A 21,015-nucleotide genomic window follows, 5' to 3' on the forward strand; every position below is an offset into this window, starting at 1 on the left:
CTGGAATGAGAGAACTGGGAGTAGACGGTAGTGAGCAAAATGGAAGCGAGAGTTTCAGCCTCCCTGTGGTATTGTTAGAATCACGGTGAGGAAAAGGGAGAAGAGTGTACATAGAACTAGTTGTAGCAGTCTCTTTAGATCTGTAGAGAGAAACTGGAAGGAACAGATACCCAGATGGGAGGAAAACCCAAGGAGAGAAGAGCAAGCAGGTCTGAGAAGTGGAACATGAAATGAATCAGAGAGCAAGATGTCAGTGAAAAGGAAGTAGGGGCACAGAGGATTCCCGGGCGTGGGAGAACGGCCCAGAGGACAGTGAAGGCCAGGCCTTAGGCTGGTCTGCAGTCCTCTCAACACCCTGGGAGGCACTCCTGCCCGAATAGCCACCGCTGGGGAGGGACAGCAGCCTGGAGAGAAGCCCTGTGAGCCTGGTGCAAGTGAGGCCAGTGCAGGGCCAGGACCAAGGGACGGTGGGAGGTGAGTAACCAGCTCCCTTTCCTTCATCCCTCTGGCCTTCCCTGCACTTTTATTGGACATCTTCATGGTGTTCAGCCATCGGGTCCACAAAGTTGAATAAGGGGAGAACCTTGCCAGCCTCTCATAAGAGCCATGAGTGACTGGGAAATCCCAGGGTCTGATAAAAATTCCCATTATGTCCAAACTACTTTTTTTTAGTGAAGCAGGTTGTATTAATAACTTCCTAGATGAGAATCAGGATTAATAAAGTTGGTTTGTTTGGGTTTTTTTTGCTTCATCTTTCAAATGTAAAGAGAGCATTGGTGACTCTTCTTCCAAATGTGATGCCCATTGGCCTGACCATCGTAGGAATTACGCTTGATTATCTTAGCTCCTGTGGTCTGACCTTTTTTCCTTATCCCGTCTCTACCGAATACTTTGACTCCAGAAATTAGACTCTTAAAATAAACCTTCACTATGTTGAGTACATAGTAAAGCTCTTCAAAACAGATACCTCTAAAGAGACATTTGTGATATTTCAATCCTGACTACACTGAACTTAATTTCCGCTCCAGCTGTGAAACGATACTCACATCTGTGCATACCGTGTTCAGTATTAACACGACATTATTGAGCACCCACTATGTCCCAGGAAGTGAATAAGAAGTCATTTCTTATAGCTGAGGATCCAACCAGGCAGTGAAAAGGGCAGAGATATTCAAAGAGAGCATTTCAAAACCCTTAGGGTGAGTGGAGTGTTAAGTTAGGGCTAAGTACAGGGCCTTGTATTAATAGAAACACAGAGGAATAGAGCTTTCTGGAGCAGCGGTGGGATCTTCCAAGAGAAGGAGTGGAAGGGCACTTGTATCAGTGGAACAGTGGGAGAGAATGCTTGAAATCTTGAAAGAGCATGATGCATTTGGAGAGATAAATATTTAATATTGCAGGGGTATAAGGCAGGATTATTGGAAAATGAGGGTCTGCTATGCTAATAAACAGGATAATGATTTGGGAGATAAAAGATTTATACTACTTAGACCAAAGTCATATAATTTCATATTTTAACCTATTTATGAAAAACTTTATTGTGCTACTGCAGTGTAATTTTGTTGGCCATGCTTTTGAGTTAACATGTTTATTTGGAAAAAGTAAAGGATTTTTATAATTTTGTCTTTTGAGGTTAGGCTACACCTAATCTTCTGTATTAGTGCTCTATTAGAATTTCACCTCACTTCTCATTTCTTTAACACCATTGATTTTTTGTTTGTTTGTTTCTTTCATCTAGTCTCAATCTTATCTTTCAGCTTTGTAAACAAATTATGATTTCTCTATTTCTTTATTCAGATAACCCCCAAAATCTTAGCTAGCAGAGCCCAACAACTTAAAGTTAACTCTCCTCTAAATAAGCAGTTGTCATATTTTATTTTGCCTTCCTCTCTCAATACTCCATTGCTATGGAAGGTACAGGTGGAGACACACACACCATCCTCACATCGGGAAATGAATGAATGCTGCTATAATTTTAGTAATATGGACTTGTTGCCTTGCGGTTCACTAACTTGAAGCACTTCTGAAGTCATGTTTCCACAGGTTCTTTCAGCGTCTGCATGGTTTACTGTGTGCCCACTTTTTTTTTTTTCCTATGATTGGTCTTCAAAATTAATCAATTTTTAGGACTTGAACTGTGAAGCATAGGAATTTAGGTTATCTAAAAGAGAGATTTTGGACAAACTGTTATATACTCACATGGCTTGCCATGAAAGATTTTTCCACTGCCCATTTTACCTATCAGGAAATCCATTAATGATAGGTGATGTGAAATGGGGTACTGAATAGAAACATACACAGGCAATGGCAGAGGGAATGGTAGAGACTTCTTATGAACAAAAGCATTTTCTAGCCAGTTATTTCCAAAGCCTATTCTGGTTACTCTCTGTTCTCTTGATAAGTATGGTACATTAATTTTAAAAGTAGACCTGTGTCTTTCAAACTTGCGACATGATTGTTGGTTCTATTTAAGCATTCATGCCTTACCATTTGACGAAAATGAAACCAAGTGTGTTGCTTTCTCTGAAGCAGGAGAGTGAGAGGGTTTTGCTGGGTGGAGATGGCCTTGAGATTGGTTGATTTTGCTATTTCTTCATGCTGAAGGGAAATCATGTTATGTTAACGAGAAGCTCAATGTCAGAAAGAGAGGGAGGCAACTTGGTGCTGAGGTTCCTCCCACTACTAAAGAAAGTGCAGCTGTGTGTTTTTAATATGCACGGCAGGAGACTTCAGCAGCTTGATGATATATAGTGCATTAATGTTGAAAAGATAAACACATTTGGAGAGCACAGGAAGGGCCTTGTGTTTTTATGTTAGCAGAATGCTTCCTAATGAATAAGAATGTGCTGCTGGCTTCACACAGCCATATGGCAGCTTTTCTAATTTTAGTTGGGTGCAGATGCATAATTCTCTCATTTTACCTTCTAGAACCTTTGAGATGCTACATAACTTTTCCTGTAATATTTAATCTATAGTGCTGGGCCAGAAACTGCCCGGCACTGTTTCAGTGACTTCTTTGCTCTGCACGGGTCTCACTGCTACCGGGTTTGACAGTCACTTTACCTGAAACCATCCAGTTCCCTAAATGCAAGAAAAGATGAAAACTGTGGATGTGTATTTCCTTTAGAGTCTTTAAATTTGTTGTGGAAGTGATTAGGCTTGTGTTTGACATCAGTGTTCTGAAAAATGGATAGATTTCTGGGTGAGTGATTTTACTCATTTTGAAGCAGAGGAATTAATTATAAAACCTACACAAAGTATCAGATTCCATTTTAGTAAAAGATTCCAATGCTTTAAATAATACAAGCTTCAGTAAAAGCAGCTATCCTCATGCTTGACCGAACATAAAGATAACTTAAAAGTCTTAACTGGCTTTTCATGTCAGGGATATCTAAACATGGGCAGTGCTAAAATTTTTCTATAAATGTGTAAATACCCTGTGGATTATCTTTCAGCTGATGTATTTTTACAGAGTGAGTGACATTTGTTTGAATTCTGACTTGTTAAAGATAGACTGCTTTCCACAAGCTTTCCACAGCCTCTTCAGAGGGTCCAGAAAAAGGGAAAAAAGAGAGACTATCAGCTACCATGACAGTATCACTGTGCCCCTGGAATGGGCAGACACGAAATAGCAGTTAGGTTTCTAAGTAAGCAGTGGTAGTTGCCACTGCTGCTGCTGGAGTTAGAACAATTATGTGGCTGTCCCTTGAGCCATGACTGCCCTCCCTGTGAAAAGATAGAACTCTGTTCTTTTCTATGGAAGACTCTTTTTAAGTTTATATTCTCAGTTCCGTTGCCTAATAAAGGATAGATAAGAATCCCTAATATGAGATTTGGTAAACTACCAAAAATCAATCAATGATATTTTAGAAGAATGTGTAAAGGCTTTTTAAAACATCACTTCATAATTTTAAAATATCAAATTGTACTTTTTATTAAGATAAATTTATTTTTTTGCTAGGATCAGTTTCTAATTTGTTGCTGTTCTCATCAGAAAACTGGAATTTTACTTTCAAATGTAGGCCTGTGGCCGGGTGCAGTGGCACACACCTCTACTTCCAGCTATTTGGGAGGTTGAGGCAGGAGGATCGCTTGAGTCCCAAAATTTTGAGGCTGAAGTGAGCTATGATTGCACCACTACACTCCAGCTTGGGTGACAGACTGAAACCCTGTCTCTAAAAAAATAAAAAAATAAATTTATTCCTGTACATGCCGGTGATAAAGAGCAATTTAATCCATCTGCTTCAAAAAATGTTTTCCCTTGTATTTTCAAATCAGTTATATTTCTAGAGATCAAATGTTTCCCTATTCACCTTTTCTTTTGTTCTAAAACATGAATAGTAATTACTTAAGGAAAAAAAAACATATGGAATATAATATTAATGATTTTTCCCCCAGTTTGTGGCATGACTCATCTTAACATGGTCCCTGAAGAGATAGGGTTTTGTTCTTCGCTTTGAAACTGGAAATCTAATTAATTGGTATTGGATTTCTGGAGTGCAGGCAAATGGAGAAGGGGACCGGGAGGAATTGCTCTCCCAGCAGCCACCCAGGAGGAAAAGAAGAGTCAGAAAAAGATTATAGAGGCATCCTTGCACTGTCTCCCCAGTCAGAGTTTTGCATGTGTAAAACTACGCTATTAAAAAGATTATAGCTATTTTATGATTTTTAAAATCTTTTGGGGAGTAAAGAAGAAAAGGATAGAATTACTATTTTCATTGTTACTCTCTCAGGCCATGTTCTTTATCTAAAAAGAATAACTTCAGTGGTTAAAGTACAGCAGGAAGAAATGATGAAGCCAAGGCATAGGGGAGAAATCTTTTTCTAGGCTCTGAAAATTAAATTTCATCACCTATTTCTTGGATTTAAGAGTTCCATCTGTAATAATGAGATTTCATAAGGTTTTGATCATAGGAAACTCTGGGACGAGCTTTCTACTCGTTGAGTTTACTGAAGGATATTTTTGTAACAAAATATATTTTTTTGGTTAATGAATGCAAAATATAGAAAAGTAAATATGGTCTGTGACCGCTGAGAAAATGCCTTACTTAACAATATTAAATGGTGTGTTTTAGTATAGTAATGCTATACTTATAACAGAAGTATAAATATCTAAGGATTTAAGCGTATTTGTATCTGGTACATAAAAATAGCATACTCACTACTGAAATGCTCTGTCCAGATACCAGTGTATGTCTGGTTTACTTAATAGTATATATCAGAGGAGTCCTATTCTTCTTCCTCCTCCTTCCATTCCTTGTCCTCCTCCTATTTAATTTCAGGGCTCAGCTGAACATTAAACAGAGGTGGTAATTACTTCATGAAAAGTACCCAAATAACATAAACTTAGGGCCAGTTTAGATTCCAGTAACATTGGCAAAGCCGTATATATGGGTGTTTTCTATCACTTCATGTTGTTAATTTTTTTCTTCTTGATGCTGAGAAATGGTCAAAGCACAAGTTCAATACATAATTGAAGAATAGATGACGAATTAGCTGTAAAATACGTATATTTCAGCCATCTTGTGAGGGCAGAAGTAAAAAACCCTGAATTCTTTTGTCTCATTTATTTTACAAGAAATAAAAATTTCTCATTCTTTTAATATATATAAATAGCATTTGTGTGAATTTTGCAAGATTTTTTTTTCAAAGTTCTCTTGCAGTTATAGACTCATTTTGGGTTTTCTTCCAAATCACATGCTCCACTAATATAATTTCAAATTTATCTTGTGACCATTGTTGTTTTCATTTTTCAGTCAGAGATTGCTAGAGCTTCAGCTCAGATAAACCTATTGCCAATATTCCTTAGCATTGCTTTTCAAGGCCAGGCTGAGATTTCCCAGGGGCCTGGTGGCACACCTCCATTCCCTCCTGTTTCCTTGTTGCTATCCACTTGCACATCCTGTAGAATCCAAATCGGGTATAGTGTATGTGAAATGTTTTCAGCAATGTCTAGCCATTGTCATCTCTTTTTTGAACTTAAAGTTAATTCTTTGGAGTTTAGCCCTGTGTTTTCCTTTGGTTTGCTTGTGATAGCTTTGCCCTCCTGGCTAAAGTGTGAGCTCTCAACTGATGAAGATCATTCTCTCCACTTCCACTGCACACACAGCTCCAGCCACGGACACCCAGACGTAGGCTGCGGAACCGATCCCGTGTCACTGTTCCGTTTCCTCATGTGGGCTCACATAGGCCACGCATTCTCTGTTACTGGTGTTAGCTGCTGTTTCTTTTCCTTTTGAATATTTATCAGTTGAATATCATAAATAAAAAAAAACAGCAGGTTTCATTATTATAATTTTTAGGGTGATAATTATTTTTATCCAGACTTTCCAGTAGTGCCCAAAGTATGTTTTGCCAGATCTAAATCATCTCTTAAATATCTGATCTATAAATTCCTAAAAATAAAGTACTGTGCAGATTTGATACTGATTCTACATATCTTCTGATAAAGGTCCAAAATTCTTTGCCTGAGCACGTTGCTAGAATTTAGAACACCCAGGCATGAGGACTTTTCAGTGTTTAGGAATTTGGCTGATTAACTTATCTAAGTGTAATTTTTATGGATTTCATAAAATATTAATGGATGAATGTAGATCTTCAGAAAGATGTTCATATCTTCAAAGTAACATCTCATAAGGTCTAGTGATTGTCTTTAAAAAAAGACTTGGAAATGGATTACTATCACAGATATTATTTTGTATTTCTTTCACCTAAAAATGCAACATTAGGATAGATACCACAGAAAACAACAATTCACTACTGTTGTGGTATCAGAATCTCATATGCCAAAGAGCCTGATATTTTCTAGCTATCGGGGATAAGTACAGAGTTGCCTTTGTGATTGGCAGGTGCTACTTCATATCTCACTCTCCCCTAGCATTAATGTAAGTTAAGTTCTTCCTTTAAAATGAATAACCAGTTGTGACAGTGGAAATGTAGAACTTGCAGCCCTGAGAGAATATGAGATGCCTTTTAACTTACTGGCTATAGCAAGATACGATGATTTGTTATTTAATACCCGTTCTCCTCAAGAGACCCTTTTCCCGTATTTTTTGTCCCTGCACCCTGAGGTCCAGTGAGGCTAAAGGGGAAAATCAGTTCCTCTTCCCACCCACGCTCGACTTCACTTGCTCCTGCGCTTCTGGGAATAAGTGCTAGTGGTGGGTGTAGTATGTCAGTAGGCCGCCAAATATTTAGTGACAACCTGGTCTAAAATAGGGACAGTGCTAGCCATTGAGGATCCAGACACAGTCCCTGCTTTGTGAAACCCGCCTTCTAGTGGGGATAGCACTGTTTCATGGACTGCGATTCACAGCACAGGAGGTAGGAGAACGGGGATGTCCTGGGAAGATACATCAGAACCTCACGAAAGAAGAGGCCGTTTCAATCTGTGTGTATATTCTCACTGCACTTTCTGATAGAGCCCCTCTCGGGAGGTCATCTTCTCATATACGCCATTCCGTTTTCAGAATCACTGCTGCTCCTGAAAGATGTTACTGATGGGAGAATGTTACCCTGTGAATAGTCAGGAGGCAGAGGAAAGGCTGCAAATCCCCCAGACTCTGGGATGTCAACACATTGCTCCTAGACAGGGACTGTGACAACACTAAAGATAATAAATAATAAGAATGCAATAGGACCACATCAATCTACGGTGTCTGTTACGTGGGTTTGGAGGTTTAGTTAGCATTAGTGAAACTTGGGCATCCTTAGATCTGAGGCATGCTGTGGCCTCCCTAACACAGGACTGTTAAGAGAGGTACACGAGCCCTGGCCACATCCAAGGAGGCTCCACAGAGAGTGGTGTGGATGGCGGTACTCCAGGAGATTTTAGTTTAGCTCCTGAAAATTTAGATGGAGCGTCAGGTGATGATATGAATCCTATTCCTGTATTGGTGGGTAGAAACATGAACAGAACCTGAAGAGAAATCTGCAGTCTTACAGAGTGAACTGCCCCCCGACCCAAAAAAAGTATGCCCCAGTGTACATTTATTTTGCATCTATTTGGCAACGAAAAAGATTCTAGGAAAAAGGGGGGGGGGGCGGTCATATGATACAACTAGTTTACACATATATTGATAAATATGCATCTTTTTCTTCTGTGAGCTTTTTCATAGAAGTCTCAATTCTACAATGGAATGTCTTCCCAGGCCTTCCTGTCTTCATGGGCCTGAAAGCTGCCTTGCACATTTCAATCCAGGAGCACATATTGTGCACTTCTGTGCTAGGTCAAAGGACAAACCATTCTGTGCTAGGTCAAAGGACAAGCCATTGACATCTCTGGGTGCCTCTTTCCTCTGTTGTAAATAGTTAAGTGCCTTGAACAAGTCTGGGGCCACGTCTTTCGAGCCACTGTAAATGTGAATGTGAGCAGAAGTGGAACAATAAGAGTCAAGGCAGACACTGCAGAGTGTCACCTGGGAACAGCCACCGCACGCTTTAAGACTCCTTGTTATTTCTTCTTCAAATGTGTGCAAATATATCTCCAATTGTGCTTCTGAATTCTAAACAACAGACTCTCCTTTATCCTAGTTTAGGAATCTCTTGAGTAGAAACTTAATTGTGCCATAGTATATAACAGTTTCATAATCTAGAAAAAAATGCCTATCAGGGACTAGCATGAAACCTCTAAACTCATTTTCTCAGCAGTCTGAAAGGGGATCCGAGCCACAGGTTCTGAAGGTGAAAAGTTAATGTTCTGGCTCCTGCTTCCAGCGGTTTCTCCCGTTCAGGGGCAATGGGGATCAACTCTAACTCTTTTATAGCCACATCTGATCCCACTAGAGATTTTTAAAAATCATTACAATAAAAATATTTCTGTGTCACTCTGTCCTTGAAATAGCACTGCCATTTAATTCACACTTATGTTTGTTGCAGAGAAAGCGGCAGCTGCCAACATAGATGAAGTGCAGAAGTCAGATGTGTCATCTACCGGGCAGGGTGTCATCGACAAGGATGCACTGGGGCCTATGATGCTTGAGGTAGCACACCCTCCTTTTGGTTCTGTATTTTAAAATGCTGTTGATATTCACACTATTACATTTCATTTCAGGTGAATATAATTTAAGAAGAATCCACACTACTACTATGGACTTCTTGAACTTACTAATGCGTGTATGTGTATCTGTCTATGTTCTGGCTCCTGCTGCCAGCATATACATGTTCCAGAGTTAAATTAACTGGATTAGAATATGCATTGATAGGTTTTAATTGCCAGTTGAGCATTCATTTTGCAAAACCATATTCATAAGTCTTGTTAAATTCTGTGATATATTTTAGTTTGAAACATTGTCAGAATTCTTACATTTTATATACGCCATGTACATGTGCCTACATATACAGGTTTAAACTTGAGGACCAAAGAGGAGGTTTATGCTTTTTATTTATGTTATTTCAAACTAACTTATTTATCTCATGGTGAAGAAAACTGAAATAGGCAAAAGGAACTTTTAAGATAAGCGTAAAGTGTAATGGTTGGTCTTATTAACTGCCTGTTCTTTATTAACTTTAGGAAACTTTATGACCAGCTACTGTCTAGAGTTTGTAAAGTGTAGTTTTCCTGTTTTATTAACTAGTACTAAATACCAAGTGCTTTGCCGTACCTGTTCCAAAATTAAAATTCAAGATGTAGGCTATGGTAAGATGAGAAAAAAATGTCAGTGAATGTCAGAGGAACCCTGAGACATAAATTATGTCAGTTCTCAGGATAATTTGCTCTGCTGATGATACGATGAGGTTGGAAAGTACTGCCTGGCCGGAAACTTTGCAGTGTAGTCATTGCAGCATCAGCTGCTGCAGCAGTCACGCATGTACAAGAAATTAGGGTTTTTAAAACAAAGATAACCAATAGTCACTGGACCTTGTCACCTCTTTTTTTCAATTGATGCATAAAGTGATATTTATTTTTAGAAAATCTAATTCTCTAAAAATCTGCCATATAATTGGGTGGGTGTAGGGGGGAACACAGAAAAGATTTAAAGATCATCTGATCCAGTCTTTTTATTTAGAAATGACAAAATTTGTTTGCTGAGGCTGGACCTGCTGGCCAAAGGTTTTAAATGACCCAGTGTTAGGCCTCGCTTATCTTCTCTTGAATCACTGGCTTGAAAACATTCAACAACAAGTTTCAGGGGAAAAGCAGAAACACACTTAACCTGTTTTTCCACAGTCAACAAGGCAGTGGAAGGCCAGGGAGAGCTACTTCCCACTTGGTTCTTAGAAGCAGATAATGAAAACTATAACTAGGTGGACTATTTAGAATTAGATGAAATAAAGTGGATAACTTCCTTTGGAAAGAATTTTGAATTACAAGCAGAAAATTGATTTGAAAATTATGGTAATCTAAATTATTACAACTGGGAAGTTTTCCATATATCTGTGTTTATTCATTATATCTGGGTGGGAAAATTAGAGTGGAAACTCCTGGGAAGATTGAGGCTTCTAAAAAGAAATGCTTGGAGTAACCACAAGGCTTTGACTCAAGCCGTTTGAGAGCAAGGTCATTAATTGTAGAAATCAGATTGCTAGACGTCAGTGGACCTGATCTCATGAAACCCAACCAACATTTTTGCCATTTGAAAATAGTCTTCTGAGAATTCAGTGCATTGAATCAAGTACCTATGTAGCAGGACTTTAGTCCTGAATATGTCCAGAGGTAATTCTTGAATCTAGTAACTTATGGTTTGAATTTAAGTCATTATCCCTCTTTACATGTAATCATTTAAACAGAGAAAACATGTTCTCATGGAGCTGTTCCTAGGCATAGATGCACATTCATGCTTACATCATAGCGTAGTGGTTGCTAGGCAACAAAACCAAATGTCAGCTTTTTTCATCAGAGCATACCATAGTGAGCTTTAAAAAAACACACACAGTTTATGAGATGAAACAATTTCATCTTTCAGTTTTATTATGCCACAAATCAGTCTTTTTACTGTGACACAAAGTAACATGCACTTGCAAAAAACTGTAGGTAATAATATTTATGAAAATCCCTGTCAAATGTGTATCTAAAACAGTGAGTTTAAAAGGGACACTTGGTACAGAACTAATCAACTGACTAACTTCATTTTCCCCCTGCCAGGCGCACATACTTGCACATGGTTCTCAAAGGTTAGTGCCAACCTACTAGGGAAGGCTGTTTACATATAGTCTTGCTCTGCCCTGCATGTGGTTTATACCATTGAGAAAACCTGGCAGAATGTTTAAGAAAACCTTAAAACCAAGTGGTGTCGCACTAAAAAAAAGAAAGAGAGAGAGAGTTATTCACTGGTGCCTTATGGTCAGTTCTAATTTGAGAGAGCACTTAGTTTTGTGACGAAAATAGAATTAAAGATGGAATATATTCAAAGATAGTTCACAAGATAGGAGCTTGCTAAATAATAACATAAGGAAAACACAAACCCAGGAAAAGGTAAATACTGTAGACTCCATCTATAGCCACTGTAATATGGGTACGTACAGTGACATTGGCATTGAAAATAGTAATAAACGCGTGTGGTGAAGAAAGTGAGTGGCATGAACTGGCTAGACAAGGTGGCCCTGGTCCTAGGTATGACTGATCAATATAAAGCCTCTTCAGTCCTGATCTCTCACCTGAGCCATAAAACAGCTCGGACAAGCAAGGATGAAAGAGGGGGGAAAGGGGTAATCTAACTAGGAGAAATTCACTGAACTCCCAGCATTTTTATCACCCCAGGGAATATATTGGGAAAATGGATGAGAGGTGAAGGGTGTAGTAGGGGACGCTGCTTCATGGTCACCAGAGGCGTGAGCTTTGGAGTCAGGACCACCTGGAGTCAAATTCCAGCTCTGCCACCGACATGGACAAACTTAACCTCTTTGAGCTTCAATTTCCTCCTCTATAAATTGGGAAAGATAAAACATTCCTTCCATTAGGACTGTGTCAATATTAAAATGACACATGTTCGTAAGGCACAGTGAACATGCTCAATAGCTATTATTATTCCTTACTTCCTGAAATAATCCTAGATTTTTCACATCCTTCCCTAATCTAGAATGGGGTGTCAACAAAGAGTGAGGCCATGAACTCACTTCAGGAAGCATGCTGCTGTTATTTAGGTAATTTAGGAACCTGCATCTTAATCTGGAGAGCAAGTGGTATGGAAAGGCACAATTAGCGCTTCTCTGGATTGGGACGGTGCTGAAGTCATGAAGACTAGTTTGCCATATCGGAGACACTTCTAGACCCTTTTCCATATACACCAAACAATGAAGGATTGATGTTTCTTTAAAGGTGTGAGATCATCTGTGATTTTTTTCATTAAAGGTAGTAAAATTTGGGGTTGTTTTTTTTTTCCTGGATTTATTCCTGGACTGAGGAAAAATTGCCAGTAACACCTTCCTCCCATTGTATAACATAAAAAACTGTAAAATGAAATTACCGTGTATTGGGTTCGTAACATAGTAGTTCTTGGCCCAGTGGAGCACATCAGTCTCATTTGCAAATACAGATAAATGCCTGTATACTTTTACTTGGCAAAAATTATTTCCTCATAAATTGACAGTGTTTCTCATTTAGTTTGTGACAGGAAACCCTAATCTAGGCTCTCTCCCACTTAACTAAGATGGAATAATTTCTATTTCACCAAGAGAAAATGTGTTAATTGTTTCTGAAAACCTTGAGAGGGGCAAGAGAAAGCTCTTTTCTATGCATGAAGTGTGTGTTTCCGTTAACGGGATCATTCCCTTCTTAAAAATTGCATATGATTTTATGTCCCGCCTTTTCTAACACAGTTTGTACGTTTTCCTTCAGGCCCTTGATGGGTTCTTCTTTGTGGTGAACCTGGAAGGCAACGTCGTGTTTGTGTCAGAGAATGTGACACAGTATCTGAGGTATAACCAAGAAGAGCTGATGAACAAAAGTGTATACAGCATCTTGCATGTTGGGGACCACACAGAATTTGTCAAAAACCTGCTGCCAAAGTCTATAGGTAAATGGTTGTCTGCTGGGTGTCCTCTCTCTACCCCCACCCCCCCCCACACACACAGACAATCTTCACTGGAGTGGGTAAAGTAGAACTGTATTATGTCGGATGGGGTAGGAGTGCCTGGGTGGTTTTTTAGAGATTATTGTGTTAAGTATTTAAGCTTGGAAGTCATGGGGAAAGGGCATCTTCAGATACTGATCTTGAATGAACGATTATTTTGATCCTATATTTAAAGTACTCAAAAGTGATTCAGATGGAAAGTATTTATGACAAATAATTTCCTGGAGTTTTTGTTTTTATTGTTTTCCAAGAAGGTAACAAATTGCCTCAGCTTATCCAGTGCCAGCCAACTCAGTTTTGTCCCTTTTCTCTGTGACCATCTGAAAAGCCGAAGGTGCAAGAGAAATTTGAGATTCAACTTATTTTGAGTCCTACAGGTGAAAAGAGTATTATGTGTGTGTGCACAACATGCTAAAAATAAAGTGCTAGGGAACAAGTGGTGCACAGAGAGGTTCGAAGGCTGCCAGCCTGGCAGCCCCGGGCCGACTTTGCCTCGCAGACGGCACGGTGGCACGGTGGCGCTGCAGCTCCTCCCTCAGGCGCTGCCTCCTCCGCCTGCTCCCGCTCTCGGGTGTCCTGACTACGCTAGGCTGGAGGTGCAGTCCACACGTGCAGGTGATGACTAAGGGCCACATTCTGAAGTCGGTCACTCAGTGTGGGCCCACCTTCATTGCTGCTCTAGAGCATTGCTGTTCGCACTTACTAAATGGTTCTTTTTTTAATATTCTCACTTAAACTGATGATAAGAACATCTTCACAGATTGAAAGAAGTGCAGAATAAAGTCAATTCTGAGTTGGCAAGTATTTCTATTCTTTAACTTAAAACTGTTTATATCAGGTGATGTTATTGGTAACACAGTAAGTGGGAAAAGGTCCTTTTCTAATTCCATTATGGCCCGCTTTTCCTTTCTACGATAACTCTTTATTCAGAGCAACTGCAACAGTAATACAAGATGTATGAGTACTTTGTGTAGGACTCCTTTATTATATTCTCTAGTAAATGAATAAGAAAATGGGATTTTTTATTTCAGGTAGCTAATATTTTCAGATCCCTTCAGAAATTTTATGACTTCCTCAAAGGACCTATACTTATTAATTCACTATAATTAATCCACTTTTCTAAAGAGCTCCTTGCCTTACTTGATATTGTACCTTTTTATTTTACTTTCAACTTACTTATTAACCTGAGTTAGAAAAGGACTCTTTTTTTTCTTTCTTCTTTGATTACTCTACAAAGTCTGTTTTGTAAATAAGCTTTCTAAAGTGTTTATCGTGTCCAAAAATATCCTCATAGAAAAAAGAAAGAAAAAAATAAAATGCTTATGATGAAATAGACTTTTCAAATGTCTGCAGAGCCATAACAAGCTAGTTGTGGTTCTTGTATATTTTTAAAATAATTTCTTTTTTTTTTTTTTTGAGACAGAGTCTCACTCTGTTGCCTGCCCAGGCTAGAGTGCCATGGCGTCAGCCTAGCTCACAGCAACCTCAAACTCCTGGGCTCAAGTGATTCTCGTGCCTCAGCCTCCCAAGTAGCTGGGACTACAGGCATGCACCACCATGCCCGGCTAATTTTTTCTATGTATATTTTTAGTGTCCAGCTAATTTCTTTCTATTTTTTTAGTAGAGACGGGGTCTCGCTCTTGCTGAGGCTGGTCTCGAACTCCTGAGCTCAAACGATCCACCTGCCTCGGCCTCCCAGAGTGTAGGATTACAGGCGTGAGCCACCACGCCTGGCTAAAATAATTTCTTACAGTTAACTTGATGCTGACTTTTCTTTCTAGGGTTTGTTTACTTTTTCTCTACAACCCAGTGGCCGTGAGTTTAGCATTGGGTTCACCATAGGCCTACACGCCCTTCTAAGTGCTTTCTAACTGGTGACTTTGGAGAGCGTATTTGCTCTTCTTACGATTTACCCTTTTTTGATCCTGTTTCATTGTCCTACTTGCCCTAATATTTTAGATAAAACATACGGAATGGTAAAGAAAAGAATGCCAAAATGAGAATTAGGATTGGTTCTGATTCTAGCTGTTCTAGTAGTTGAAAAGTTCTTTGGGCATCAGTTTTTTCACCTGATGAATGAGGATGTTGACTTGGAGATCCGTAAACACCCTTTAATTCTCTGATTCTTTTATTGCTTTCATTGTGTTCTCCAAAACATTTCAAAAATAATTGATGTCTTTCTTCTCTTTCATTATCTCTTTCTTGAATTCGTATATGTATTTTTTACTTTTAATACCAAATATTAATAGATGTGTGAGGTAGAATTGTTCACTTGAAAGGAAATAAATGACATTAGCACATATCTTTAAGGATTTTTCAGGCTATTGAAGAAATACACATGAAACCATTTTAAAAGACTACAAGAGAGTAATTCAGGAACAGCCAAGTTACAGACTATACACTAAAATGTCTGTAAAATATTAGAAAAGAAAGATCTGTCAGAGTATACAGTGTGGGGTGCCTAGAGGTTAAGTGTTGATTGTAGAGGATCTCACCCTTCCAGCACGAGTGCCTTTGAAGGGAGAAATCGAGGCAGCTAACATTTCAGGTAGGGAAGCAGCATAAGCAGAGAGAATCCATGCGGGCCTGGGTATGGTGGAATGTGGAGAGGCTTGTGCTGGGGAATGTGAAAGATCTGGTTAGATGGATGAGACAGAGGGAGGTAGTGAGATTGATATTTTTGAGTTTGAATGGCCTTCATATTCCTGACTATATCAAGTTTAAATCCTTTGAAAGAATTTAATGCATGATACATTTGGTGCCATTTACAGTGTTTTCAGCAGGGTAACACATGTAAAACTGAGATGCAAGTAGATTGAACTAAATTTGCAAGAAATCAAAGTTAGGAAGACACGAAAGTAGAGAACTACAGTGTTCTAGTAATAAATAATCAAGGCCTGCACTTGAAGGGAAGGAGGAGTCATGGTGAAGAGTATGAAGTGTAGTAAATGTTTTGAAAATTCCAAGAATTTTCCCAAGTTGTTATTAACCAAAGAATTTTTTCCCCTCTAGATTATGAAAGTATTTAGAAAAATATAAAAGCACTTCATAAATGTAAATAACCATATTTTTCCTATGTTATTTTGATAATTCAGCAGTAGGGCATCTGATGTTAGTTTCTCAGTAATATTCGATGGCTTTTGTCTTGCTAGTGAATGGGGGCTCTTGGTCCGGCGAACCTCCCAGGCGGAATAGTCATACCTTCAATTGTCGGATGCTGGTAAAACCCTTACCTGATTCAGAAGAGGAAGGTCATGATAACCAGGAAGCACATCAGAAATATGAAACTATGCAGTGCTTTGCTGTCTCTCAACCAAAGTCCATCAAAGAAGAAGGAGAAGGTAGGACAAAATCTCTAGGCTATTTTATGTGTATTCTTTTGCTGCTACTTTTACACTTAATAATCTAAAACCAGTGATCACATAAAAATTTAAAGGCAGTATTTTTTTTCTTTTTAGTTTTTACTATTTTTGTGATAAATCCAAGTTTTAAGTCTCTAGAGCAGCACTGTCCAACAGAATTTTTTGCAGTGATGGAAGTGACGTATCTTCAGTGTCCATTGTAACAGCCACTAGACACGTATGGCTATTGAGCACTTGAAATGTCAATAGTGCAACTGGGAAACTGAATTTTTTATTATTTTACATTTAAATAGCCACATGTGGCTGGTGACTGCCATGCTACAGTGGCTCTGTTAGTGATTGAACCTTTTGGGCATCCTGGGCTCCTTATGCAAGCTATGTGCCACTGCCCTAGAAAAATGTACACAGGTACAGAAAACATTTTTAATATACTTTCAAGGGATTAGTGGGATCCATCTAGCTTATCCATGGATCCTGGGTCCAGAATGTGTGTAATAAAAAGGTACTAAAGAGAGGGTAGAGACGGGAATGGGGACAAGAGGGGGTTTCAGACCAGAAACTCCTTAGGCTGTTCCCCGTAAAGAGATGTTGATGTTGTGTCCACCTCTTGTGCTTTCCACGTAGCTGTTCCACACAGCTGAGTGTCACTCTCTGCAGTGGGAGGCAGTGTTAAGAGTGCATTCTGCATGTGTAACAGAAGGGAAAGAGCTGACCACTAGTGAATGGAATCATCCCGGGCTATGTAATCAGGCCAACTCCTAATTCAGCCACTTGCCAGCTGTGTGACTTCGGGCAAGTACTTTGACCTCTCTGAGCATCAGTTTATTTACAAGTGAGGTCACCAATACCAATATCAGAATGTAGGTTTAAATGAATATGCCTGAACTATGGTTGGCATTGAATGCTAGTTATTTAATGCTTTTTATTTAAAACATGTAAATATTTTTAAGGTTAAATTTTACTGGGAAAGAAAGTATTAGAGGTATTATAGATGATACATTGCATTTCAAAATTCAGCTTTTTACTTAGGTGTGGAATATCAAATGATTTTATTCTATTTTATGTAACAGAGTAAGTGCTGCTAATTCATCCATCTATAATACCATCCCAAGGCAATATAAAAATGGTGTAGCTGAGCTAATTTATCATTTTGTGCTTTATATTTAAACATTGTGCATTTAAAATCAGATTCTGTGTGTTAACACAATGTAGCGTAAGAGCAGTGTTTCTGAGCCACAGTGTGCTCGGGTCCAAATCCTGGCTCTGCCAAAGTTTTGTGTGATGTTGGACAAGTTACTTAATCTTTGTGCTTTGGTTTTCTTCTCTGTTAAATGGAAATAATGCTAGTGCCTGCCTCATGGAGTTGTTAAGAGGATTAAATGAGTTGATAACCCGTAAAGCAGCTAGAAAGATGTTTATCTCATAGTAAGTGCCCCAAAATTTAGCTATTATTTTGTTGAGGATGATAATTACATTTTAATTTTGTGATGCCAGCTATTGCTGGATATATTTCAAGAAATTCTTTCTCACATTTAAAGGTGAACAATCATAAATCAATTATAAGAAGATATGAAGAGACTACTTTTTTTTTTTTTAAAGCCAGGGTCTCGCTTTGTCGCCCAAGATGGGGTGCAGTGGCATGATTCATCATAGCTCACTGCATGCTTGAACTCCTGGGCTCAAGCAGTCCTCCTGCCTCACCTCCCCAGTAGCTGGGATTACAGGTGTGTGCCACCACGCTTGGCTGAGGCTACTTAATTTTTTTAACAACCTTTGTCCAGCACTTTTTACACTAAAAGGGCTATGCAATGTGTTCTGCATGTTGCAAAGATATGATAAATCAAACATTTGCCTGTTCTCCAGAAGTGAACACTGATGCATAAGGTAACTGAAATGAGGTGAGGAAAAGTGCTTAGCATTGGCTGTGGGAGAAACTAGCCGCGGCCAAGATTCTAAGCTGTAACGCAGCTGTTCTGGCAAACGTTGCATTTTCTAGGTATTGTGGGATTTGTTCTCTGAATCTGTGTCTAGACCAATTTATGTTCTTTGTTGTAAACTGCATATTGCCGCTATAGAGGTATTTACGTAGTGTGGTAGAAGGTATATCTAGTTTTCCTGTATGATGGTGAATCCCAAACTCAAGAAGCAAACCCTTGACAAAGCAAACTATTAGATTTTAGTTTTCATCATTTTTGTACTTTATTATGAATTAAGCTATCAGCCATTTATAAGAAAGCATTCCATTCTTTTCCATCACTGGGGAGATGGTGTCAGATTGTTAACTCAGTGTGGTATAGTGGGTATGCTTTTGTCACGCGTGTGGTGGGGCTTCAGCAGTTCATCCTCTGCTCCCCAGCCTGCCCTACGTGGTGCACCCCTCCCCTCCCCCCCACCTCCCACTGTCGCTGCGAGAATAACACCAGTGAGAAGCCGAAGTACGTAGTGTCTTGTCTCTCTCCCTTACTGATTTACAACATTGTGCTGTTATAAACACATTTGGATTTGTTTGGATTTGTTTGTATCACTAAGAAAAGCCCAATATGATAAATGTAAATGTGTGTGATTTAAGATTTGCAGTCCTGCTTGATTTGTGTGGCAAGAAGAGTTCCCATGAAGGAAAGACCAGTTCTTCCCTCATCAGAAAGTTTTACTACTCGTCAGGATCTCCAAGGTAAATTTTCTTCTCAAAGAAAATGACAGAAATCGTTTTAGGATACTTAGGTATTTGGAAATGCCAGGACTATATTTAGGAGTCTATAATGAAGCTGGGAATAGTGATTGCTGCTGGGTTGGGGTGTTGAGGAGCTGGAGGAACAGAGAGAGACGGTGATTCTCACTGGATACCCTCTTGGTCCATGTCCTTGTGTTAACCTCTTTTAAATAAATTTATATTTTGTTAAAATGTAATGATTTCCATAAAGAATAGTTGAATATTTAGGTGTAATGCCTACTCTTATTTAATAGGCAAGATCACTTCTTTGGACACTAGCACCATGAGAGCAGCCATGAAACCAGGCTGGGAGGATCTGGTGAGAAGGTGCATTCAGAAGTTCCATGCACAGCATGAAGGGGAATCCGTGTCCTACGCTAAGAGGCACCATCATGAAGGTAAGCATCTCTGAATGATATTTTCCTTGAGGTTGATTTTACTTAAATTATTGCCTCCTGTGGAAGCATTCTCTCAAACAGTGATTCCTGAAGTTCACCTTGAAAGACTAGATCTGGTGACTCTTAGTGTTCCTATGTACTTGTGTCATCTGGCCCAGATGTTGTCATCTGAAGAAAAATTTAATAAGGAAACCTGTAGGACAGCAGAGTGTGATGAAGGAAATAAAACAGGAGATGATAATGTCACAAAGACAGACAAAGGAGAAGGAAAGAGGTCAGATCAGATGCATGACAATACTACAAGGTACCATCTAATCTAAAGAAATGTCATCTGAATCTGCCGGGTACAGTGGCTCACACCTATAATCCCCGCACTTTAGAGGGCCAAGGTGGGAGGATCACTTGAGGCCAGGAGTTTGAGATCAGCCTGGCAATATAGCAAGACCCCATCTCTACAAAAAATAGAAAAATTAGCTGGGTGTCACATTGCATGCCTGTAGTCCTAGCTACTTGGAAGGCTGAGGCGGGAGTCTTGCTTGAGCCCAGGCATTTGAGGTTACAGAGAGCTGTGATTGCACCACTGCATGCCAGCCTGGGTGACAGAGAGCAAGACACTCTCTAACAAAAGAAAGAAATAAAAGAGAAATGTTATCTGAATCATAAAAGAAATGTGAAAATAAGAATACATGGAATTTTCTAGAGCTAATGAATCCGCGGTACAAGTCACAGTGTGATCCCCAGCCTCCTTCAAGGTGATGACCAGCAAAGACTATCCAGGTGTTTCCAGAGGGCCCAAAGGTGAAGTAACATGTCTCAGGTCACAGACTTCACTAATAGGACAGCTGGAACTAGACCCTGGACTCCACAGTCATCTTTCAGTAGTAATAGCCCTTACTGAGCACCTGGTCTTTGTGTGTCATCCCGCCTTCTCTGCATCATCCCACTGACCCTCACCACAAGCCTGTGCTGTAGACACCACGTCGCTCACGCTGTAGCTGTGAAGGCTGGGGCAGGCAAAATGACTGCCAGGCTAGCATTCAGTGTCAGCACGGGACGTCAGTCTGAACCTGTCCTGGAGCTTCTCCAAAGGTCTTTCCACAAAATCATTTCTCAAGTGCATTTTGGTGTTCTGTTAAGGAGGCGAGAACAAAGAAAAACTCGTTTTGCTTTAGTAAGCGCTAAGTGAGGGAGGGAGACACTTTCCTTCCCTCTGTGCCCTGGCAGTGCGGTTGGTCAGGGTTCCACGTGCACTGTCAGCGTGCACCCTGCTGCACCGGAGGACGTCTGGCAGTGCAGTGCACCTCGTAACTCAGGCTGGACAGCTGGTTGCATCTTTGCAGAAAACTTTGGAGTTTTAAGTTTGTCGCCATCCATCTAATGTGCATGAATGACCTTGACATCTTACCGGTAGTGTTTGTATGTTTAAACTTTATGCTTTTTAGATCACTTTTGAAAAAGTAACAATCACAATAAATGGCCTGTCTCTCCTGCTCTTATTTTTTTCCCCTTTTTTCATCCTTTTCATCCTATTTATC

At 39.5% G+C, this 21,015-nt stretch overlaps 1 protein-coding gene across 9 annotated transcripts in view; it reads left to right on the forward strand.

Moving 5' to 3' along the window:
• NCOA2 (nuclear receptor coactivator 2) overlaps positions 1-21,015 on the forward strand; it is a 268,534-nt gene that overhangs the window by 201,551 nt on the left and 45,968 nt on the right. For all 9 annotated transcript variants that reach the window (XR_006737367.1, XM_045561482.1, XM_045561485.1 and 6 more), the window contains 5 exons: positions 8,878-8,981; positions 12,776-12,953; positions 16,163-16,351; positions 18,942-19,043; positions 19,337-19,480. Coding sequence is in view for 8 of the 9 variants with exons in the window: in XM_045561482.1 (XP_045417438.1) it covers positions 8,878-8,981; positions 12,776-12,953; positions 16,163-16,351; positions 18,942-19,043; positions 19,337-19,480 (717 nt within the window). In the remaining variant the exon portion in view is untranslated. The remainder of the gene's footprint in view (positions 1-8,877; positions 8,982-12,775; positions 12,954-16,162; positions 16,352-18,941; positions 19,044-19,336; positions 19,481-21,015) is intronic.

Source organism: Lemur catta, chromosome 9, assembly GCF_020740605.2.
Source record: "Lemur catta isolate mLemCat1 chromosome 9, mLemCat1.pri, whole genome shotgun sequence".
In the NCBI taxonomy this organism is placed as follows: Eukaryota; Metazoa; Chordata; class Mammalia; order Primates; family Lemuridae; genus Lemur; species Lemur catta.